Source organism: Canis aureus, chromosome 13 (assembly GCF_053574225.1).
Source record: "Canis aureus isolate CA01 chromosome 13, VMU_Caureus_v.1.0, whole genome shotgun sequence".
NCBI lineage: Eukaryota > Metazoa > Chordata > Mammalia > Carnivora > Canidae > Canis > Canis aureus.
Genome location: NC_135623.1, coordinates 55,199,533 through 55,225,319, shown reverse-complemented (window position 1 = coordinate 55,225,319; position 25,787 = coordinate 55,199,533). Strand labels below are relative to the sequence as shown.

General features: G+C 33.3%; 1 protein-coding gene across 11 annotated transcripts in view; it reads left to right on the top strand.

The window, feature by feature from the left end:
* LRBA (LPS responsive beige-like anchor protein) overlaps positions 1-25,787 on the top strand; it is a 721,151-nt gene that overhangs the window by 418,040 nt on the left and 277,324 nt on the right. For 9 of the 11 annotated variants that reach the window (XM_077846317.1, XM_077846318.1, XM_077846326.1 and 6 more), the window contains one exon: positions 20,942-21,102. In XM_077846317.1, coding sequence (XP_077702443.1) covers positions 20,942-21,102 — 161 coding nt within the window. The remainder of the gene's footprint in view (positions 1-20,941; positions 21,103-25,787) is intronic. The other 2 variants (XM_077846323.1, XM_077846322.1) reach the window with 1 other exon arrangement.

The window sequence follows — 25,787 nt, the reverse complement described above, 5'->3', positions numbered from 1 at the left end:
ATCCTACAGTTTTTCAGATTAGAACTTGGAAATGTTAAAAAAAATGTTTTAATGATAGAAGAGATCAGGTATAAGAAGAGCATTGGAATCACCATAAACTAACGTCTTTCACAGCAGAAGTATAGAGAACACTTACGGCAGTAATTTCCACTTTCATGCAATGTTTCTTCCATTGCTTTTTCTGAGAGTTGTTTTTCTTAAAAAATTCTTTGCCTTCAGGCAGCCCAGGTGGCTTAGCGGTTTAGCGCCGCCTTCAGCCCAGGGTGTGATGCTGGAGACCTGGGATCAAGTCCTGCGTCGGGCTCTCTGCATGGAACCTGCTTCTCCCTCTGCCTGTGTCTGTGCCTCTTTCTCTCTCTCTCTCTCTCTCTCTGTCTCATGAATAAATAAATAAAATCTTAAAAAAAATAAAGTACTTTAAAAAAATTATTTGCCTTCTTTATCCTTTATTCCATTGTATTTTTCTCCAAAATAGGAAGAAAAGTTGGAGGGGAAGAAGCAAAAATATAAGCAGTTGCTATTGGGCAATTTTTACCTAACAACATAATAAAACTAAATCCCTTCAAAGAAAAAGCAAAACAAATCTGTATTTTAAAAAAATATATACAATATAATTTTTGTACATTAATAAAAACCTGTTTTTTAATAAAGACATTTAGAAATGTCAGTATATATTAGTAAATCACTTTTTGCATTACAGGTAATAAAAATTAGTTAAGTTACATTAGGAATCATGTGCATTGGTAGTAGAGCACACATTATCTAATTCATGCTATATTATATAGAATCAAGGCTCCTTTAAAAACTGTAGCCCTTTTTTACCTTGGCTTTGAGAACAAAATTATTTTAACTTTGGATATATCAACTTCATTTGGTTCTAGGAAAGAATGATTAGAATAAAGAAATTACATATATATCTTTTTTAGTAGACTTTTAAAAGTGTGTATTAGGTCCTGGGCATTGTGCTATAAGCTGAGTGTTCATATAAAGTGAAAAAACATAGATCCTGCTCTGAATCTTAGAGTGTAATGATATTGCAGATGTATAAGTAGTTATAATGTACTGTTACCCTCGTAAAAGAAATAATTATGTTTGTATATGTATAACAATAAGAAATAGATGCATTGTGATAGAGTTAGGTGCAGACTATCAAACATGGACAGACCCATATATAGAGACTTGTGCTGAGCTTATAAAAATGTTTTATGCTTAGAAATAAATATTTATTTAAGCCCACATTGTGAGATTCTGAAGACTCACTAAGTTTTTTCTAAGTAATTTGGAGTTAAACAGGTGTTAAGCTTTGCTATACTTGATAAAGATCTATCTCATTCCCCCTGAGAATGATTCAAATCTTCTCAGAGAGAAGAAACAGCCACATCAGCTTCCAATTGTCAAAATTCAGTTTTTAAAAACTCAAGTCTTTTTCCCAGTGGGTTTCCAGATTGAAGAACATATGGACTCTATCTTCTGAGTAAAATACTTTCATTTTCCTTTTGAATTACTTTTAAGACTTCACCCTGATATGAGAAGTGTAAAATGAAACCATAAGGTATTTAAACAACATCTACTTCTCTGTGGTTTTTTTCCCAACTTGTATTGATAGTAACCTTGTAAAATTTAGAAATAATGCTTTCTCTTTTAAAAGCTAGTATATTCTTTTTTAGACACATACATTGCATTTATTTTTCCAGGAAATAAAAATGTGTGATTTTTCTTAGTGTTAGTCTCTAATGTAATTATTTTATTTATCTTGGTGAATTTTAAGTAGATATTTAACTTTTTTATTTGAACTATTACCTGAGATATATGCTGTTTGCTGTAATTTACTATGTAATTGAAATAAACAGTATTTTAACACTCTAGTGACCAAAGAAAATGCTATAGCAGACTAGCAGGTTACCTCATATTTGTAGTAAAACTAATATGCTGAAAAGGACGTAACAAAAAAAGCTTAACTAGCATAGCTTATTGCTATTTAAGAAGATTAGGACTGAAAAGATCGGTCTTTTATTGAGAAGATGCGACTAATTTTTTTATACAAATTTATTTTAAACTTAAGGTTTATAACTTTTAACTTTAATCTTTTAAAAAAAAATTAGTCACTTTCCCAAATGTTGGGAGTGGAAGGGAAGAGCTACAGTTCAAACAACTTAATTTTCCTACTTGTTAGTAAAAACAGGATTGAGGGAATCTCATGAGCCCTTTGGAACATTTCTGTTTTTCATTTATATTTTTGTTAGCCTGCACAGTTCCTCTTTGACTAAAAATTACTCTTTTCTGTGACAAGATCTCTTTTAAGATAGTCATTCAGACAGACAAGATTGTAAATGATACGAGAATACTATTGCTTCTTTTTTTCAGTATGCTATTTATCCTTAGCCCAGTCCATAAAAGCAAACGAATGAAATAAAATAATGAAAAGCAAACCTTTAACTACAATCATTTGGAAAGCTGATAATATGGGTATAAAGGCAAAAATATAAATTCTCAGTGGGGAACCTTACAGCAGTGCATTTTAATGTGATAGTATTCTAATATGAATAAGAGAATAGCTTTAGTGATTATAGCAAAGAACTTTTAAAACAAAATGGATGTGTAGCCTGTGTGGCTACTGTGCAACCCGGTTAGAGTGTATGAAAGCTCTGACACAAACATTAAGTTACCTGATTTGGTAGTGCTGTTTGTTACTCATTTTAAATGCATACTATTCTACCTTTCCATTTATAGCCTTCTTGGTCTACATTAATAATGTGATTATATAGGATTCAGTGTTTTATTACTACAATTTCTTTGGTTCTTTGTTAGTTTCTTTTTTGAGACAGGCCAAAGTTTAGTTATTGAAATTAATATAGATGGTAATGTTGCTTATTAACCTATTTCAATTCCCATTAATGAATTTTTAGGGACCATTTCTCTTAGTCTTTCTCTTCCTAGTCAAAGTTGAATATCGATACTCAGTATCAATACTTGAAGTAAAGCCCTAATTAATAAATTTGCCTGCATAATACACTAGAATCCTTGCCTCTGCAGATTAATGAATTAAATATAAATGAACCCTTAGATATCTATGCAGTCTTTATGATTTTCACTTTTCGTCTTTTCAGATTAAACTTAATCTTACGTAGGATATTCTGTTGTGTCCATCTAGTAGAATCCCTATATATTGCAAAATTCTGTGATTTTTACTTAGTATTATTTGTTAGGACTGTTTGCATTTAGGGTCCCCCCCCAAATGTTTCTAATATACTGTGTCCAGTATAGGATATAGATAGGCTTCTTTATTATACTTGAAGAACTTTGACAGATTTATTTCTTTGATGAGTTTCTCTTCTCTCATTCATTCTTGAACAAATTTCACTGAGGCTTTCTCTTACTATTCTACTGAAACTGTTCTTTTCAAGGTCACCTGTGCCATTTATACTGCCAAATCCCATAGTTCTCAATCTTCATCTTTCTTGACTAATTGATACCTTTTGATATGCCTGAGTACTGCCTCCTCTTTGAAATAAATTTCCATTTGGCCTCTAGGAAACCATATTCTTCTGATTTTACTTTAGTGGCCACTCTTCAGATTCCTTGCTGGTTTCTCCTTACCTTGTCAACCTCATTATTATTGGGGTTACTCAGACCTTAGTCTTTGGAGTATTCTTTTTCTCTTGCTCTACTCACTTCCTTTAAGATTTTAACCAGGTCAGGGAAGCCCGGGTGGCTCAGCAGTTTAGTGCTACCTTCGGCCCAGGGTGTGATCCTGGAGACCTGGGATCAAGTCCCACGTCGGGCTCCTTGCATGGAGCCTGCATCTCCTTCTGCCTGTGTCTCTGCCTCTCTCTGTGTGTCTCTCATGAATAAATAAATAAAACCTTAAAAAAAAGAGATCTTAACCAGTTCATAGCTATCCATATTATATAAACAAGATATTTTCTTGACTCCCAGATTATATATCCTGTGAACTCCACACTCCACACTTTGAACTCCACACTCATAATTATCTACTCAACATCTCTGTTTGGATATTTGTATTGTTTGTAGCAATATAAAAGCTGCCTTAATAGATAAATCTTCAAATCTCATTCAGTGGTTGACCATAATAGAATTTTATGTCTTTTCATATTAAGTACAAAATAGATGATTCTGGTAAGTGGCTTATTCTTATAGCTCCAGTATCTGTAGTTCTTGACCTCTAAGATTGCCAAGTTTATTTTCAGCAAGCCAGTGGAAGGAACATGGACAACTGCACATTGAAAAGTTTTATAGGCTAGGTTTGGAAGTGGCTTGTATCATTTTTGCTCATATTTACTGGCTGGAGCACAGTCATATGACTATGCTTAATTGAAGAAGAGATTGGAAGTGTGGCTTAGCCATTTGCCTATGTAGAAGAGGAAAATTGGTGTGGTAATAGCCCTTTCTGCCACAGATTCAAATAGGTACCCCAAACATAACATGTTTAAAACTAATTCCTGACCTTCTTTATAGAATTCTATTTTTCTCACATTCTATTTCATCTTTATTAATGTTGATTTTATTTCTGTAGTTTCTGAGATCAAAATCCTTATACTATCATTGCCTCTTTTCCTTTCATACCCCATTTATTTTTTTTTAATTTTTATTTATTTATGATAGTCACACAGAGAGAGAGAGAGAGGCAGAGACACAGGCAGAGGGAGAAGCAGGCTCCATGCACCGGGAGCCCGACGTGGGATTCGATCCCGGGTCTCCAGGATCGCGCCCTGGGCCAAAGGCAGGCGCTAAACCACTGCGCCACCCAGGGATCCCTCATACCCCATTTATGATGTCAGTATGTTCTTTTGACTTAATCTTCAAAATATTTCCAGAATTCAGTGACTTTTTACCATTTCTACTACTGCCACTTATTTCCAGACATCATCATCTTCTTGATTATTGCAAAGGTCTACAAACCGGACTCCTAGCTTCTAAAATCACCCTCCCACCTACACCCAGGTTCTTGCAGCAGCCAGAATAACCATGTTAAAGCATGGCAGATCATGTTACTTCTCTGTTTAAAATATTCCAATGGCCTCATTCTCTTAGTAACTCTTTGGTCTCTACTTGTACAATGACTCTTTATTCATCCATAATGGTTTCTTTGCAGTTCCATGGTCTCACAAAGTGGAGTGCTGTTGTCCCTGCCTGAAATTTTCTTTTCATAATCTGCATAACTGCACATCTGCATAACTGAAGCTTTCACCTCTTTTAGGTCTTTGCTCAAATGTTACCTTCTCATAGAATCCTTCTTTAATCATCTTATTTTAAAAGGTTTCCTACTCCCTCTGTGATATTTCCTGCTATTCTTTCACATTTCATTTTTCTCTGTGGTATTTATTGTCATCTGTGGTAGATACAGTAGCTAATCATATAGTTTCATTCTGTCTTTCCATTGTATAGAGCTGTTGCTGGGAAATGGCTACCCACTTGGAGATCCCATTTCCTATGTGGAGTCTTGTGACTTGGTAAGACAAAGGAATGTATGTAAGCAGAGGACATGTATGCCATTTCTGGGCTAAGTTGATAGAGCATTTACTGGACCATTTCTATTTTGTTCCTATCTCTACTCATCTTTAGGACTTTGATCTCTATCTTAGTTTTAGGCCTGTTTTACTGCATGTAACAGTTAGTTTTATACATCATATGCTTTGGACCCATTTTGTTTTGAATAAATTGCCTTATGTCCTTGACCTTTACTTACATGTGTTACATATTTATTGCCAACCTTGTATCACAGAGAAATTTAGCACATTTCAATAACACATTCATAGGATAAATCAGAAAAATTGGAAATTTAAAAATTAATTTTGAAAACCCTTATCTTGCTTAAATTATTCCAATAACTTCCTTACTTGTGTTCTCATTTCTGATATTTCTTCTGATATAATTTTTATATATTTTCTAGAGTTATTGCTCTGTAGTCATAATACTTACTTAAAACTCTTTGATATCTCTCCATTGCTACTGGATAAAACTGAACTCTTCAGCATGACATGGATGAAGTCAGGAGCTCAGCTGAGCTAGGAGAGAGCTGAGCTACCAAGGATCACAGTAGCTGATTAAAGCCACAAACCAATAATGAAAGAGTAAGGCTTTAATAATTTACTTTGGTGGTATAAGGAAGAGTCTAAACCTGCAGGACTCCCCCTGTTCCATTTTTCCCTCCATGAAACGTTGCAGTGGTGGAAGGCCAGGTGAAGCAGTGTGGATCAGCATAGATCAGTATAGATGTTAGGGTCATCTCACTGTTGAAGGAACTCAGAATGAAAATTTACAGCAGTTTACAGAGGACCTGAAGAGGACCTCTGCCTAAGGCTTCAAATAAAGAAGTCTTGGGAGAAAGATGCACGGGCTAGGAATACAGTTGTGCCAGTTGGGCCTGAGTCCTTGAGTACAACTCCTTTCAGAGACTGAAGTTCACTGGTTATATATCAAGTCTGGTTTGGGGCTGTTGGAGGGTAGGTTTTCCCCATGGTGCCTGACAGGTAAAGTCTTTGTAACTAACTGTGGTCAGTCCTGAAGAGTCATGCATAGGTTTTTAAACAAGAGTTGGGGGAATGTCTGGGTGGCTCAGTGGTTGAGCATCTGCCTTTAGCTCAGGGCATGATTCGGGGGTCCTGGGATTGAGTCCTGCTTCGGGTTCCCTGCAGGGAGCCTGCTTCTACAGACTCTGCCTGGGTCTCTGCCTCTCTCTCTCTCTCTCTCTCTCTCTCTCTGTCTCTCTCTCTGTCTCTCATGAATAAATACATTTAAAAAAAAATCTTAAAACAGAACAACAACAACAAAAAAAAACAGGAGTTGGGATTATGCAGATGATTCCTTGTGGTCTGGTCCCTTCCTATTTCTGTAGTTTCTTCTTTGGCCCCTTGTTGCCTGTACTGCCTTGGTATTCTAGAAACATTTCAGTTCACATTCTTTGGCTTTGCAATTGCTGTTCCCTCAGAAAGAATACTTTTCCTTTCCTTATTCTACTGGTTAGCATCTGTTAACTCTGACTCAATTTGTGTGTTACTGCCTTCCAGGAAGCCTTCTGTTACCTTGGATAATGCCCTTCCACTTTGTTCCCAGGGAGTGTTTCGTGCATAATTGTCTCTTTATGTATCTGTTTCTTCCATTCTACTGTAAACTCCTTGAGGATAATGACTCTCTTTATCATCAAATAACTTTTTGTAAATCTCCATTGCCTAGTATAGATCATTATGCATCATTGGCATTCAATAAGTATTTGTTGATTAAATAAGTGAGTGAATGAGTGAAATATAAACTCATTAGTTTTTTATTCCTGTCTTTTATGGTATGGCCAGGTCCCAACAATTCTTTTATACTTCATTTTCTACTGGGGTCAACCAAAAGGACTGCTTCCAATTTTCTGACCTCTATACTTTTGCTGAAAAGCCTACAATGCAATCTTCTTCCTTGTATATCAATTGAAACTTGACCCCTTCTTATGGATCTTTCTCAAAAATCTCTTGCTCCTTAAAGCATTTCCTGATCTCTTTAAAACATATGTGATCACTTACTCCTTTTTTTCAATTTCCAAAGCTCTGGATTTTTACTTTTCTTATGGCATGGATCTTATTGCCGTATAATTCATTGTTTGCTTATTTTATCCCATTTATTAGGTTGTAAGTGCCCTGAGATTAGAGACGGTTTTCCTTATATGAGTATCCACTATAGGTTCTCAACCTTTTCAAATAGTAGTGGGCACTTTAAGAAATATTTTTAAATGAATATAATTAAGCCAAAACAGGACTGGTCATTGCGAGCCAGACAAATTGAAATGTAGTAAAGAAAGAGGAAAATAAATCACTTCAGAATGTGAATAATTGCTTCAAAATTGAAAGTACTACAGAGTTTCCAGGAGATGACAGCAACTATTGAAAGAAGTGGCTTCCAACTGTCTTAAAAACCTGGAAGTGTAACATAATAAGCCCTTTTGTCCCTGTGGATGAGGAGCACATACTTTTCACTAATTTATCTAGCTTGCAAAGCAAGTATATATTATTTATTTTATGCTAGTTAAAATCAGTTATTTGCTTTCACCAATATTTTCTAAGAGTTTTGGATTTAAGACAGCAAGTATTGTATAATGCCGCTGCATTTAAGCCTTTAAATTATTTATTTAAAAATAAAAATGTCCTACTAGGGCAGCTGATATTTCGTATTTTTCTCTCTTCTTATAACTTACCTATGAACTATCTTAACAACAACAAAAATGTGATATAGAGGCCTGAGTTTGAGAGAAATGGAAGTCCTAAATGCCAAAGCAGTGGTTCTTGATTCTGCTATTCCTTCATAGATGTGCTTATAAACTATGTAGTACTTCTGTATTTGGGGCAAGTAGTCGGAGCTACTGAAAACATTCAGTGAATATTAATAATTCCCAAGGTTTTCAAATGCTGACTTGCACTACACAGTACTTAGTATTTACCTTACTTTTACTTATCTGTTAAAAAGCAACAGAGCCTTAAAACACTTTATCGCCTCCCCCTGCTCCCTACCAGTCTAATATTAAGTCATGCTATTTCAATTTTTGGTGAGGCTAATGCTGGAAAATTTTTCCAGTTGTTCTTTATTGTAATGTGTGATAATAGTCTTTCATATAATTTATAAAGAGGTTTTGGTCCCATTACAATCTGTCATTTTGTAAAAGAGGTGTTTAAACTTTATAATAATTTGTCATAGTGAATCTGTTAATGAGCTTAATATGAAAATCCCAGCCACAGCAGCATGGAAGTAGCATTACTAAAAATTTTTGGTAATGGAAAGCCACAGATGTGAGTTCTAGCTCTGTTTCTTAGTAGCAAAATTGGGATTTAACTTTTTAAATTGGGATTATATTCCTAACTTAAAGGATTGTTTTGAGAATCAAGGCCACATGCAAAATTCTTACTGGAGTGCCTGATATAATGTGGGCAGTCAGTAATCTTTAGTTCCCATCTCTTTTCCAGGAGCACAATATAACCTACCTCTGAAAAGAATGAGATCCTATCTTTCTGAGACTTCTGAATGTTCTCTGCATGCACATTGTCCAGCTCTATGACTATTTACTAGAGTGACCCTATAGATCAGAGACTGAAGACAGTCTTCAAATATAGTATAAGCCTCCATTCTTTCTTTCTAGACATGTTTTAGTACAAGTTGGAAACTCATATTATTAAGCAAAGGGGCTAGATTAATTAAACCTATTGATTAATTCATTGGGAAACCAAATTATCGTCAATATTAGTGATGTGGAAAGCAGGGTAAATTGGGTTTCTCAATGAATCAATGTGTAATAAACCATATATTAATTTATCGAGGTCCAAAAAGATCGCCGGTTTACCATTCCTACCCAACTCAATCATCCAAACCAGCCTGTTCATTTTCCTTAACCTTTCTTATTTTGACCTGCCAGCCAAATCAGTCCTAAATCTTGAGTTGAGTTTTGCTAGCTGTTCTTTCTAAGTCTTGTTCTTAGATTGCTGAGTATAGCTGAGGGACAGATCCCACAGTTGTACAGATTAGTGTCACTCTAGATGAATGGTTTCCAATCTCAGCTATACCTTCCTTCATAACAACTTAGCCATCCTTAAACTTCCTTTAATCAGCTTTCTTTCATACTCAAGGCAACTCTTCTAATTTTTACCCCAGTATTCTATCCTTGTGTCACAAACTTGCTGTTGAGTACAGAAAGTAGAAATAATCAGGCCAAAATCAGATTCAGTTATTCTTGTCTTGAACCCTAAACACATTCAAGTACAGAGACAGAGATTTTACATACTTCCATCTTGCCACAGAGAAGGAGGTGACTTTCTCCACTTCCAAGGTAGTTACACTCTGTTGACAGGATCATACCTCTTCTATCTTTTTACAGTGCTGTGACTGCCCTTCTCCCACGTCATCTTCAGTCTTGTGGTTTTTTTTGAACTTTGAATTTTCCCTCTGCAAACATGCTTACATATATTCTTTACCCTCTTTAAACTACCACCCTACCTCCCTAATTCCTTTCGTTGTCAAAAATTTTTTTTTTCGAAGTCAGTATTATCTCCACCAAAACATGTGTTCATTATTATCTAGTTTTCCTTTCACAACTGTAATCAAATTGCTGATGGCATCACCAGGAATCCTTGTATCTGTTAGATGGTTTCAAAGGCACATAATAAAAAACTGTCTCTAAATGAAGTAAAATTAATTTCTTCATTCATGAAGAAGTATATTATCCTTTAGTATAAAAAAGTATAAGTGTGTAAGGTCTTGGGGGCAGGTCTTCAGCTCCATTTTTTTTTTTTTTTTCCCAGTTCTGGCTGGGTAAACTTTTACTCCACTCTGTCTTCTTCCTGGTTATGTTATAACTCCTGGCAACTGGGTCTAACATTTCCTTGTTTCAGCCCATCAGGAGAAAGGAAGAACTACTGTCTGAACCACTGAATAAAAATTTAGCATTTCAGATTGGTGAAAAATGATTGGTAGGCAAAAATATGCAGTGGTTGTTTTAAAGCTTGATTCTGGAACCAATCACTGGCAACAATGTCAGGATTGTCATAGTTGGCTTAAAGTCAGCTTTCTGCAAATCATCCAACTATTTGAGAAGGAATGCTTGAGCAAAATTATAATTGTTAGGAAAGAATAATTAGGAAAATTACACTTCTCAGGAAAGAGGAAAGGGGAGAAAAGCGAATGCTATGTAGGTAACCATTGAGTACCTCAATTTTCTAGTTATAAAATCCAAGATTCCCCTCTCTCAAATGGAAACAATTCAAATATCCGTTTACTCATAAATGGATAAACAAAATGCATTGTGAGTGAAGTACTAATACATGCCACAACATGGATGAACCTCAAAAACATTTTAAGTGACAGAAGCCAATCACAAAATTCTACATATTGTATGATTCAGTTTTTTTTTTTATTCAGTTTTTATAAAATGTCCAGCATAGGGAAAACTTTAAAGTAAGAAAGCTAATCATTGTCAGGGCCTTGGAGCTAATTATTATCAGAGGCTGTTTAAGGGCATTGTAATCAGGGCTTGCTTATATTTTTATTTTTAAATAATGTTTTAAGTCACTGGTAATACCACTTTAAGCAGGTGCTTTTATCCAAGTAGTGGCATGTAGAAGTAGGCACACTTCATTATTAACTAAAAAACATACATTTATATAGCATTTTACTGTTGAAGCAATTTCACATACTCCCATTTCTTTTGATTCCTCACTACAGCCCTATAAAGTGAGCTAAACAAGTTAAAATTATTTTACGTAAGGCAGTAGAAGCACAAAGATGATAAATGATGTAGAGGTCATAGATCTGGTATATGAGCGAACTAAGGTGATTAATTTTAAGTCCCTTACAATAAATGAAGCCAAGATATCTTTTTATCCTATCCAGAAATTATAAAGATTATTGGTCTTTAATATAAATAACTGTAAAACTTTAGCTATTATGTATCTTATAGTATGAATTAAATATAAAAATGATTATTTTTTGGAGTCTCTCTTAAAAGGTAAACTCAGTTCTGGGGTGTCTGGATGGCTCAGTTGGTTGAGCGTCTGACTCTTGGTTTTGGATCAGGTCATGATCCTTGGGGTCCTGAGATGGAGGCCTGTGTCAGGCTCCATGCTGTGCAGGAAGCTTGCTTGTCCCTCTTCCTCCCCCTCTGCTTCCCCCATCTCTTGCTTGTTCTCTCCCTATTTCTCTCTCAAATAAATAAATAAAATCTTTAAAAAACAAAAAAGGTTAATTCAGTTCTTTGGTACTTTAGAGATAACAGGAAATGTTTTTTTTTTTTAATTATGTATTCTTATAGATCTTAGGCTCACCAAATAGTTCCAATATGAATAAAAATGCCTTTTACCAATCAGAATTTGTCTCTTTTTAAAACTGGTCCAGATTTAAGATCCAAGCCAGAGTGAACACATTCACCTACCTTCTGCCCTACGTACTGTGAAATTGTCTACATGTCTATTCTCATGGAAGGGAAAATGGGAAATAACTGTTATGGGGTTTGGGATTTCTTTGGGGAAAATAAACATATTCTAAAATTAGATTATGGTAACAGTTGCACAACTCTATACTAAAAACTGTTGAATTGTACACTTTAAGCAGGTGAACTTTATAGCATATAAATTATATAGCTTAACACGCAAAAAAAAAAAAAAACATTAAAGCTTTCCTTCACTCTTCATCCTTCTAAGCAATTTTTTTTAAGATTTTATTTTTAGGTAATTTCTACACCAAACATGGGGCTTAAACTCCCAACCCAGGCATCAAGAGTTGCATCCACTGACTGAGCCAGCCAGTCACCCCACCCTTCTAAACTTTTTTATGCAGAATTTAGTATTGCTGCCCACTTACTGCTTTGAAGAGGCTTTGCTTCTTTGTCTTTTTTGGCACCATACTATTTTGGTTTCCTTATTATCTTATGATTGTAAGGAACACTTTTTTCTGTTTCAGTGGTACTTCTTCTTCTGCAGTGTTTTAAATATTAGAATTTCCTAAATTTCCTTTTCATTTTTTTCCTGTCTTTTCATTATAATTTTTTCTGGATCTAGCACATACCTAGCTTATACTGAACACTCAGTAAATTTTTGTTAGATAAATATCTAAATTCCTCAACTCCCTATACTGATCAGTCTCCCAATTTCATATCTCTAGCCCAGACTGCTTTTTTGAATTCTCAAGTTAAAGTGATTACTTAGACATACCTGCCCAGACATTATTAGGTGTCCAGGACATGGTTATTCTCCCAACCACACCTACTTAACCTGTGTCGTTTCAGTTAAATAGCATCTTTATCCCCTCACGGCTCCTTTGTCACAAGCCTCAATTTTGTTCTCATTATCTCCTTTTTCCTCACCCTTCCATATTGAATGTCTCACCAGATCTTACCTATCCCACTTTAGAGAGGTTTCTTGAATCTTAGCCTTAGGCTCTATCCCCCCCTGCCTTTTTTTTTTTTTTTATATTGTTGCCATGTAACCTAAAAGGCTGATCATATTAGTCCTCTATTGAGAAAACTTGTTGACTATAAGATATAAAGATAACTACTTTGGTTAATTATACAAGGCCTTTTGAAATCTGGTTCTAAACCTGTGTTTCCTACCTTAGCTTTTGCCACTCTGAGGCTGCCTTGAAATGACCTTTGTTACCCAAACTTTGTAAGATAAGGGTGCCTTTATGCCACTGTCTGTGCTCTTTCTTCTGCTTCGAATATCCTTTCCATTTTGTCCAGCAGACTTCCGTTTATCATTTAAATTCTTTTAAAAAGTCAGCTTGTTATTTAATTGGTTATTTATTAAGTGCCTGCTTCATTTCAGTTACTGTGTTTGGTCAGTGAATTAGATAGACACAAACTCTTGTCTTCATGGAACTTACAAAATAATTTCTCATTAAAACCTTCATGAAATAATCCTCTCGGGCAGGGTTAATTAGTACTTTGATCATAACTAAATAGTATCCACTGCATTTCTAGAGGAAATGTCATGTGAAAAGCACATTGGCTTTGAAGTTCATAGGCTTATTACTTACTACTGATGGGCAAGACTTTGTGTCTTCATCTTTAAGGTGAAAATAACTATTTTGGCAGGGCTCCTATTAAATTTGGTAATAATGTGTATAAAAGAGCATGATGTCTAGCACAGAGTAGCCAAATGCAATAAATTTTTTCTATTTTATAGTTGTATTGTTTTTGATATTTGATGATTTTAGTGTTTTGGTTATAACATAAAAAATTATAAAAGCGTTATTCATATGGATGTACCAAGGATGGTATATAGTTGGCACTAAATAGATGTTTGGTGAATTACTATTTTTTTAAATCAGATTTTTGGGGAAAATAGATCAGATTTGTCTAAATAGTATGAGGTGAGTTTTAGCGATTCTAGTATTTAACAACATCATTTATTTAAAGTTTTTTTTTAAGTTTTTTTTCATTTATCTTTTGTTAGAGTTTTAATTTGTAGTATAATTTACACTAGATTTTTATTTTCTTATAACTGTGCTTCCTGGTTAAAAATGCTAAGTGAATAAAGAAATGACTAATAGGCTAACAGCAGCCAGGAAAAGTGTGGGATTTTTTCTTAAAGAATTGACCTTGTTGCAGTATTATGTTTTTGTAAATTATTCTAAATAACTAATTGAATATGAGTCTCTAAATGTTTATAAAAGCTAAAAGAATATAATACATTGAATAGTACCATGCAGAAATTCATAATTACATAAAATATAATTTTCCATAATTAAATAGTATATGCAATTCTCTAGTGACTCTATATAATATCAAATATCTATATGAGGCTCAATAAGGAAATAATTCTGCTTTAGAAGGTGTCTCCTTTTTGATCCAAGTAGTTGAAAAGTTTTTTTGTGTGTTTTGTTTTTCCTTTTCTTTTCATTAAGACAGCACAGTGCATAGATCACTGCCATTTGATTTATAGTTGGTTCTTGGTTTTAGGTAATATTCTTTCTGTCTATCTGCATGAAGGCACAGCGGATTTCAGTTTGTGAGATAAAGCATTCTTTTATATTGTATGATGCCCCATAGTACCTGAACATTATTTCACCAAGATTTATGCAGAAAGTGAAACCCTTCTAGAACTTAAGCACTTTCATCTTCTAGCTGACAGTACACTGAAAATGTTTACTCCTTTTTAGAGGTTACTATTTGTTTAACTTGTAGCTAATATCTAGCATGAATTTTTAATCTAAAAATATAAAAATGAAAGTAAACCAGCTATAGGAATTTTAAAAACAGGTAATATAAAAATTTTAGAACAAGATATGAAGTACTAAAATTGTGTAAGATTTAGAACTTTTCTGTAGCCAGAAGAATTTATTGCTGACTTTTGTTAAGGCTATCAAGATTTATCAGGTATTGTCACAAGAAGTGGGTTAGATGGAAAATGGGAAATTTTTCTAATATAATTGCATTGTGACAGTTATTCTTTTTAAAACTAGCATTCTTTTACTGATATAGACCCAAGTTACATTAAAATGACACAACAGTAAGATGGCAAAGAATATATCTGACTAATTTGAATTAAGTGTCAGCTTTAGGTTATGGGATAATTGGAATACATATGTAGCTACCACTGCTTTTAATAATTAACACTATTTTACTTTAATAGAATAATATAAAAAATCATCTACTTTAATAAATCAATATGAACTTAATGACTTCAGGGAAATAAGTACTAATGTTTTCCTTTTGTCCTTGATTGCTTTATTCTGTGTATTCAGTTTTGTCTGTTTTTTGACTTTTTGACAATGTGCTTATTAGTCCTGGTCTAAATACCTTTTCTGCTACTGATAGCATCGAAAGGGCCTTATTCTGTTCTCTTTCCCCAATGTTAACTCTGGGAAAGAAAGAAAGGAGCCTGACCTCACCCTGTCCTCCAGTTAACCACGGACTATAGCCCTTCCTTTTGTCCCACATATGCAATGACTTATATTTCACTTTTGTAGTTTATTTGAACTCTTTGTATCACAACATGAAGTTCAGTTGCATATATGGACACAGGCTTGGGAGGACGGGTCCTGCGTCCTTCACTGTAACATGTTTTACTCACAAATAAAATTCTATTTTTTTTAAAGATTTATTTATTTATTTATGAGAGAGAGAGAGAGAGAGAGAGAGAGGCAGAGACACAGGAGAAGGGAGAAGCAGGCTCCATGCCGAGAGCCCGACTCGGGACTCCAGGATCACGCCCTCGGCCAAAGGCAGGCACTAAACCGCTGAGCCTCCCAGGGATCCCCACAAATAAAATTCTTTAAGCAGTTTCCTTGTCTAAACTTGGATAAAAAAAAAAAAAAGAAAGGAGCCTGAGCATAGTATGGAGCAGGAAAAACATAAGCTGCTCTTATAACACCCTATCATTCTCAAGGGTGTTCATATAGAAAACCAAAATGAGCATTGCACAAATCCAGGAGTGCCATTTATACAAATTTTGATGCAATCACTGCCCCCTGGAGTTGTGCAGTTTAGTAGCCATTTAATAGAGCTCTGCTCTATTGCACCCAGTTTTTTTGAATTCTCATTTACTTTCACATCTGTCTTCCCCATGAGGCCAGGAGAATATCTTAATAATCCTTGTATTCCTAACATCTGCTCAAGGTGAATAAGTCATCGTTATTAGAAATATTTTAGGATTCTGTTGCAATATTCACCCATTTGTACATTGTTATTGATGTAATTGATGGCGGAGCCATCCCCACCCCATGAAAAGTTGTACTTTTCAAAACAAAATAAAACAAAAACAAAACAAACAAAAAACCCTGAACTCGAAGTCTTATAATTTACATGTGAAAAATAATAGGTTATTTATAATTGAGCCATTTAACTATTAGAGGAAGAAAGTGTATCATACCTTAGTTATTGGTTCTCTCTTTTACTTCTATCTTTTCCATCTGATTCTCATTTGGGTCATACTTATTTGTTTTCCTTCATCAGATCACTAATCACATTGGAGCTCAGAAAGGGAATTAATGGACTACCTATTAATGCTTGAGTTGTGTTTCTCTGTAAGGTATACTTCAACAATCTATTTGATTCTGTTCTTGTAGAACAAAATACATATTCTGTATATTAAAATGACATTGTTTTTTATATTTTTATGTAGATTTTAATGATATGCTAAAGGTATGTGTATACAAACACATGTGAAGGTTTTTTTTAAGTATAAAAATAATAAGATGACTCACACTTATAATTGGGCAGCCCCGGTGGCGCAGCGGTTAGCGCCGCCTGCAGCCTGGGGTGTGATCCTGGAGACCCACATCAGGCTTCCTACATGGAGCCTGCTTCTCCCTCTGTCTGTGTCTCTGCCTCTCTCTCTCTTCCTGTGTCTCAATGAATAAATAAACAAAATCTTAAAAAAAAAAAAGACAATTATACTTTTATTGTAAATTTAATCTCAGACTTTGAAATTAGGTAAAAAAAATTGGGGGAAATCATTAGAAAGAAAAGTTAGAACATTTAATTTTCATGTCATCCACAACTTTTCAAAGACGTGTATTTCTATTAAAGATTTTAGTACTTGGAGGGTGTGCTAATAGGGGACCTAACTATAGCACCTTTATACAGAAGGCTTTATTTCTAGATGTTATGTGACCTAGCCCCGCATCCTTAATTTGATTACTTTTGGGGAATCTTTGTTTTAATTATTAGTATAAATGGATATAGGCTAAGCTTGTGATGTGGTATCATATTAATATAATTTTTTTTATATCGGTGCATATGTATAAAGGTATACAGTGATCCATATATATATGTATATTTGTAAATTCTCAGAATACATAGTTTCTCATCTTACCCATGCTTGTATTTGATCAACAGTTGGTTTCCCCATACTTCAAGTTTTTAAAATTTTTCCATCTATATCACTGGTGATAACACCAAAAAATATACAATAACTTATTTAGTTAGTTTATGACCTTATGGGAAGACACTTGGCTTGATTATACCAAATTTGTCAACTTCTTATCCTGTTTTCCCCTACAAAGGTCTTTTAGGAAGGGGTAGAAGTATTGCTTAAATGAGAGTGAAGTCTTGGGACACCTGAGTGACTCAGCCATTGGGCTTTGGCTCATGACGTGATCCTGCAGCCCCAGGATCAAGTCCAACATCGGGCTCCCTGTATGGAGCCTGCTTCTCCCTCTATCTATGTCTCTGCCTCCCTCCTCTCTCTTTGTGTGTCTCTCCTGAATAAATAAATAAAATCTTAAAAAAAAAAAGAGAGAGAGAGAAACTGAAATCTTTATGTGAATGTTCAAAACTTATAGTAAGTTGGTGATTGAAACCTATACATTCCCCCTTTCCAATACTGTTCTAAAATGACAAAGCAAGCCTCGTTTTTTCAGTGATGAAACTTAATACTATATTATTGGAGGGAGCAGGATTGGGGGATAAAACTCTGAATATTTAAGTCTAGGTCTATTTCTATGTAAATGACCTTAAACATGCTAGTAATTACCCTTATCGAAAAAAAGTAAGTATGACTTTTTTTCCTGAAGAATATGTATTACTCTCAGCATCAGAAATTAGATGATAAATGCAATTTTTTTCCAGATAAGGCTAATAGCTACTCCATTATGAGTAAGTTCCTTGAGGGTTTGTATCCTATATCACCTGGAATGGTGCTTTATAATGGAAAGACTCTCAAGAAAATGTATTGAAATTTTTGGGCTCTAGGATGATTTTTGTAACACATTCTAGATCTGTGTTCTGAAATAAGTGATTTTTGCTTTATCTTCAGGTTATTTTAAATTGTTGTTTACAGGAGGTAGACTACTTGTATTGAGAAAGGTAGTGTGAGATAAAGCTTCAGGATATTGTAAACATTATCATACTGGGGTATAAAGTTCTTTCTTTTTTTTTTTTTTTTGGACTGTATCTAAGTATTTAAAAAATTTTTGGTATTACATTTAGATATGAAGATGAAACTTACCTTAAATTTTTTTCTACTGTATGAACAAATTCTCAGTTCCTGATACATTGGTACCTTTGTGTCAGCCAAAGGTCACCCATTATGAACATTTTTGGTTAGTATCAAAGAGCACAAAAATAAATATCATAGTTCTATTTCTTCCTAATTTTAGTTATTATTCTTATACATATTGTCTTTGGGTTACTTGTTAATTTGTGAATGATGTTATAATTCTGTTTTTTCTACTATATGACAAAAAATATCACACACATGCTTTAATAGCTGTTGGATTTGACTTCACCCTCATGCATTATACTAGAATGTATTGTTACCTAATTTAGTAATAATTTTATAATAGGAGCTTAACATCTCTTATACTTTTAATTGTTATCAAGAAAAATGACATCATTTAATTTGACTCAAAATTCAGAAGGATGGATGAATGACAAATTAATAATTCACCACCTTTGCATAATACTGAAGCATAGAATATTAGAAGGATTGATGGCAGAAAAGGTTAACAAATTTTAGCAGCTTTCATTAGCTTTACATCGTCATATGTTTGTGGTGCTGACTGAAATAGGCTTTGTAGGAGATCTCAGTCTAGGGAACTAATTACTTGTGCCGATTGCTGCACTGATGAATAGACCCCTCATTGTATCATTCCCCTGAAGACGAGGAGCAGCCTGTGATTCACGACTGCATCCTGGCTGATATTTGATAATAATTTTAACAGATAAATGTAGGTAGGCAGAATGATGGAGTGCCTATCCAAGCTCCATGACTATCAAAGCCATACACATAGCCATCTGTGTACCGTCTTTTTGCCTTTCACCTAAGGAGAATTTTATTTTATTAATTGAGTTCAAACAACTGTTGTGTTTTCCTTCTATGTGTACACTGTAGGTGCTTCTTAGTTATTTTTAAATGGTATTATAATAATTACCATTTAAAATGTAGACAGCAAAATAAGAAAGAAGTATAAAAGAGCTTTTAATCTTTCTCTTTGAGGACTGCAATTCTTACACCTTTTTTGTCTTCCATTTTGGTTACATTGTATCTCCTTTATGCATGGTCAGAATCAACAAAGGAAATTTTTGATGTTCTCATTGTGTCCCCAGCTTTCTCAGAAAAAAAAAAATTGGATTGCTGTTATTTTTCTAAAAATATTTTCTTCAAATAATGTACTGTTAGTTGTTTATGCTTTTTTTAGTCTGAGATAATTTTTAATTAGTAAAGTACTTATTTACAAATTATTTTGAATTTCTAAAGGTAGCATCTCTGAAACATCAAAATAAGAGTAACTTTTAAGTGGGTATTTTGGAACTGTCAATTGGTCAAGACTAATATATCAAAGCTGACAGGTACAATTTTATTAGCTCATGAAATACAAGTGCACTTTAGTTTTGCATTAGTCATTCCTTACAGAAGTTTTGATTACAAATTTTTTTGTTATTAAAGCTTACAAGCTTTCATGCTGTGTATCTTTAGTGAATACATGTATTCTGCAGGGTTTTTTTTTTTTTTTTACTGTAACTGAAAAAACTTCATATTAGTGTTTTTCTTATAAAATATTTTCCAGCATGCTAGATTATGATTAGTTAATAGGAGAGAAAGTTGACATTTATATATTACCATATAAAAGGTCTACATAATTGGGGAAAATATAGTAGAACCCTTTAAAAAATACATTTCCAAAAGTATGCTTTTGATATAGCAATTATTGCACATCATATAGCATGTAGTTTTTAATTAAATATAAAAACAGGCTACATAAAACAGAAATCCAATCTGATTTGCTTGAAAATAGATTGCTATTTCACTCTATAGGAATGGTTTATTTAAAAACAGTAAATGGAAAAGAAATGCATTTTCTTGTGTTGTTCTAAGCCTCAGGGGCTAAATGTAATGAATATTTTAAGAGATTATTTTAATTAAATTCCTGCACATCTAAACAGAGTAATATTTTATTATCACATACATAACCATGTAACTGAGATATTCATTAAAGTTAACACTTTCTGGACCAAGAATTCATGGTATGATTTACTGACCTTGTGCAAAAAGGCACAAATTAGGAAGAAAAATGAAGGGGGACAGACTTTGATTAATATAGGTAATGCTATACCATATTTATAATAGCCTTTTCCCTATTCTGGTTTATAAATGCAGCCACAGAGAAAGGTGCCCTGCTGAGGCTGAAATGAGGCTGAAATCAGAGCACATGCCACTAGAGTGTGGGGAAACTGATCACACTGTCAGCAATTCATTTTAAAATGATGTATTTAGTGCTCATTTCACCTTCCAAGAAAAAGGAAAAGGAGTTCCTTAGACTGCAAGGTGATATTGTTATTTTCAAGGACATACCTAAGTTAAAGATTGCAGAAAAGGGGAGTGTGAGGTGGAGGGAGAATTAAGAGGAAGGGGAGGGGGAAAAAAAGGCAGAGCAAACAAGGAGAGCTTTATGCAGAAATTCAGTGCTACCACGCTGTTTGATAATTGCTAACATATGTGGCTTCTCTGTTTCATTGTAGTCGTCCTCGTGAGTTCTGGCGCCTTGACTACTGGGAAGATGACTTGCGGCGCCGGCGACGATTTGTGCGTAACCCTCTAGGATCGACACATCCTGAAGCGACACTAAAAACAGCCGTGGAACATGGTCAGTGTATAAACCACTCCTTGCCAATAGCAGCAGGTACAGTACTTGGTAATGAAGAGCATAACTTCATTATTACAAGGCACTGTAAAATGGTCCATACTACATTTCATAGTTATTCACCCCAGAAAGAGAAGTTAAATTTTTTATAGTCAGCGAAAGGTCCTATTAAATTATGATGTCAAGTATATTTATTTATTATGTTACACATGCAAAACTTACTTAACATAGACCCTTTGTTTCAGAGTGGGAAGATAAAATATTTCTTTTTTTAAGTGACACATTCAGCTTTGAGTAAATTAATCCAGGACGCCTGCCTTAAATCCATGAATATCAGAAAGACAGCATTTACAAACCAAATAGGTTCCTAGGTTCTGTTGTGGGTATATGATTTTCCCTCAACTATGGTACTTTAGCATGAGATTATGAAGTGGGAGAGATGGTAATAAATGTCCAAGTGCCTAGATACTTTCTGAGCCTTGATTTGTAGTTGGTTGTGATAGATGGCTCCTGGAAAAAGAGAATAGACATTATTTTCATATGTTCCTGTTCTGCATCATCCTGTTATCAGAGCTTAACAAAACATTTTCCCCCTTTTTTGATATAATGCATATCACTATGATTTAGATTAGACAGAAGCCTGATGAGCAAATTGGAGAAAACTGAAAAAGTCCTTTGGATTTAATAATATATTCTCTTTGATCAGAGGGTTTCACTTAATATTTTTTAACTTTTGAAAGCCATTTAAGATACGCCGATTATTTAGGGGGAAAAGCTCCTTTCTACATTAAAATAATCTTGATTTTATAAAATATAAATTGGTTATTTTTAATAAGATAAATAGTTTTAATTCCCTTTTTTCAAGGTATTGGTTTAACATGCAGCAGTTTATGGTTAAATGATAGTATGTAGTATACAAAATAATTGTTAAATTACATTCAGTAAGGATATTAGGAATTTAGATTAAAAGTCTGTGATCTTAGGTTTGGCCTCAGTCAGGCAGCTTAACCTCTTGCACTCAGCCTTAAAGAGCCATTTCTGGAAGAAAATGTCCACAATATGTCATCAGATATAACACCAAATGTGACATCAGTCCTTTAAAATAAATGATCATACAGAGAATAGTCAATAACAAAGTGATCTAAAAGCAATAATAGTCTGAGGGCCCTACATCTTCAACTACAGGAGGTGGGGAAGGAGAATAAGATGTAGAATTAATTAGGCCACTTTTGCTTTTAGGGTTCATGTGCTTTTTATGTGGTGCTATAGATTCTAGAGTTACATTTATTTTCTCCTTTCTTTTTTTACCCCCTTTTGGCTAATGATTTTTACATTGAAAAAAATCAGCTTAATTTTGCAGTTTTATACTTTTCAGTGAAACAGATGCTACCATGTGCACTTAAAATTTAATAAGTATCTTTCTGTCTTCAAAACTGTCATTTAACATTGAGTTGTGAAGCCTAAAGTCTGTCAGTGACAATAAAAATGTTTTCATGAAAATTTTTCCTTTTTTATACCTTGAGAGGGGGACTTGTTTTCTAAAATTATACATAGGCATAAATTTTTTATTCGAAAGAATCATTAGTAACTGGATTTAAAATTTGTTGTATAGATGTAATATACAGCTTATTAACATCCATCTTTATCAAAAATAGTACATGCAACCATTTTGGGAATTGCAGAATTTTTCATAATGAATAAATTTGGATTTTACTATTATTAAACTTTGCCTTTTAAAATAATATGTGAACTTTTTTTTTTATGTGAACTTTTTTAACGCTAAGAAGCTGGCCAAAAAATATATATTAGCAATGCTTACTGTCATTTAAGACTTTTTCTTATCCTGCATGGAAACAGATTTCACTCTAATTACTCTAAATACTAATTGAAAGGTTAATATAATATTAATTTATTATATTTAGAGAGAGAAGTAAAATTAAGCATTTTATGTAATTCCATCTTATTTGACAATATTCTACATGAATCTTACAATGATCAGTATTTAAAATACTTCAAAAGATTAAAAACAAAAATTTAAACTTGAAATCTATTTTTTAAAAAACTAAACGTGTAGAAGGTGCTTCAGTGATCTGCCAATTAAGGAGATATGTCCTATTTAGTATAACATCTTTTTGATAAAAGATACAAGTCTTTTGTCATATTTTGTATATACTTTTAATTTTAAATAATAATTATTAGACAATTTACAAACACAGCATGTAGATTATACAATGGTATAGTTTCATGTCAGCATAATTTATGCTAATTCATTATATAAGCCAAGAACTTAATTTTTTAGTATTTTATTAAAGTATCTTGTAGTTGACACTCAATTTTAATTTTGTGTTAATTATGAAATTCTTGTTCTTTAGCCTTAACTTAATAACAATAAATAAGCTAATGAAAATAAGCATTAAAAATCAAGTTAGCAAAACAAAACAGTTAATGTGATCAAGAAACAGTTGAAATTACAGAATTTAGCACGGATAAATACTATGCTTCAGTGTTGAATTTGAATATTTAAAATAGATATTACTGAGGATAGAGTGTCAGTTTTAGATTGTTTTCAAGACTTCTCACCTTTATTTATAATTGATTTAACTAAAGAGACTGGATGTTGTTTAATGCATAATCTTAAAACATCATGAACTATGTTATTGTTATCAAAGGGAAACATCTAAATAGAAATGCCGTTGGAGATTAGTTATGTATTTTAGTAGTAAGAGCCATCTTTTTTATAGATTGATTTGATTTGAAGGAAAGCCTCTGGTGTAAAGGTGGCAGAGTAAATACCTAAAGAGTGATGTTCTCTGTTCGGGCAATCGATACTAGCCCCATGACTCTACTTCTGGCTACCTTCTAGTTAAAAACAAATTTTTTAATTCTGACAATTTAATTGCCCTTCCCAAGTTCACATTAACTTGCTTGGGGAAAAGGACCTTAGGTAATTTTTCAAAGAGAGACCCTCCAAAGTGGTTATTTATAAAAGTCATTTTGTAATGGGAGATTTCTTTAACTTTGCAGAAACTAAGTCATATTTTTAAATTAAAATTAATACTTCCTCTTATTATCAAATATTCTTTATGGAAATTAGCAGCAAGCAAAGGTGGGTACTTGATTCTTGAGGGCATTTTCTTGCATTTTATAGTTTAAAATTTATTAGAAATTAGTTGTAATGATTTGTAACATTCTCCTAATGCACAGGGGCCAGTTTGTCAGTTATTTATTATCAGAGCATTTTAGATGTGGAAAGAACCAAAGGCTAGTCTATTCTAACTTTATTCTTTATCTATAAGGAAACTGAGGAAACAAAAAGCCACATAATTCTTGGTAGATATTGGACTAAAGCCCAGGTTAACTGACTAATCAGGATTTTCGTATTGAAATGCTATACAGTCTTCTAGAATTCATTGTTAAATATAATGGGAACTTTACATTTAAACTAAAGCTGTGTAAAAAATGTTAAGTTGGTGGAAAGATTGGTTAAAATAATAAATAAATAATAAAATAAAATAATAAATAATAAAATAAAATAAAATAATAAAACAATTTAGCAGTAGAATCATATTGAATTCAATGGATTTTCATTTTGTAGATGAAATAATAGAAATATATTTCACTAATAGAAATATATAAGGAAATTTAATATAGTTTCAGAAGTATCTTGTAATTATATCAAATGATACAAGTAACTCATCTGGTTTTCTTGGGATGACAGATCATATAAAGATCCGAAATCATACCATTCTCTCATAACTTCAACAATGTCAGATACTTTTGCTTCCTTTTTAGGATCAACATATATTAGATTCTGTAACTAAAACTTTTGAGGAACCCATGATCATTAGGAGATGAGCTTGGCTTGTTCTCTTAATCTCCTAATTAGATGATTTTGTAGTTTCACTAATGTTTCTAGAATAAATTGTCTTGACTTAGACCCCTTTGGAAATTGCATAAAGTTTGGGATGGTAGTTATGTATAAGATTTTCCTTAATTGTCTTGTTCAGAATAAGCAGTTATAGGTACTTCAAATCACAATAAATGAATACCCATATTCATTTTTTTTTTTTTTTTACATTTAAGGTCATTTTGTTATTCCAGTAGTAATTTTTTTAAATGGTTAATTCTTAATATATAAACTTCTTTTACTGTAATACGGAGTATTGTTGATTCTATTTCACTGGTACAGTGGCCTTTTAAAGGGGATTATATGTCATAGGTGGAATAGTTTTCTGTATTCTATTTGTTTTAATTTTACTTAGCTAGTTTGTGTTGCATAGGTAAATCAACTCATGCCTAGTCTCTAAAGAACTTGAACTTTACATTTTGAGGACCAGTCTTTCTCTGAGCCCTCTCATTGCTCTTAGCTTCAGTGAATCAAGTCATGTTTCAAAGAAAGCATTTTTGACATATTTCTCCAGTTTTATGTAACAATTGCAGTTTAGTTATCAAGTTAGGGTAAATATTAAACCAGAATAAAATGTGAGACTACATGAAAGCAATGTTAGTAGTGAAATGAAAAATTTAAATTGTTATCATGTTTGGTAATAATTTTATTAGCCACAAAGATCTGAATTAAGCTTTGAAATGGAACCAGAAGTGTATTCTAACTTCATCCAATTAAACTTTTCATATTAGTGTGGAATATACTCACAAAAAATATCAAAACAGTTGGTACTGGTTTTAATGATTGATTGAAGTAAGGCAAACAGAAGTTAAAAATA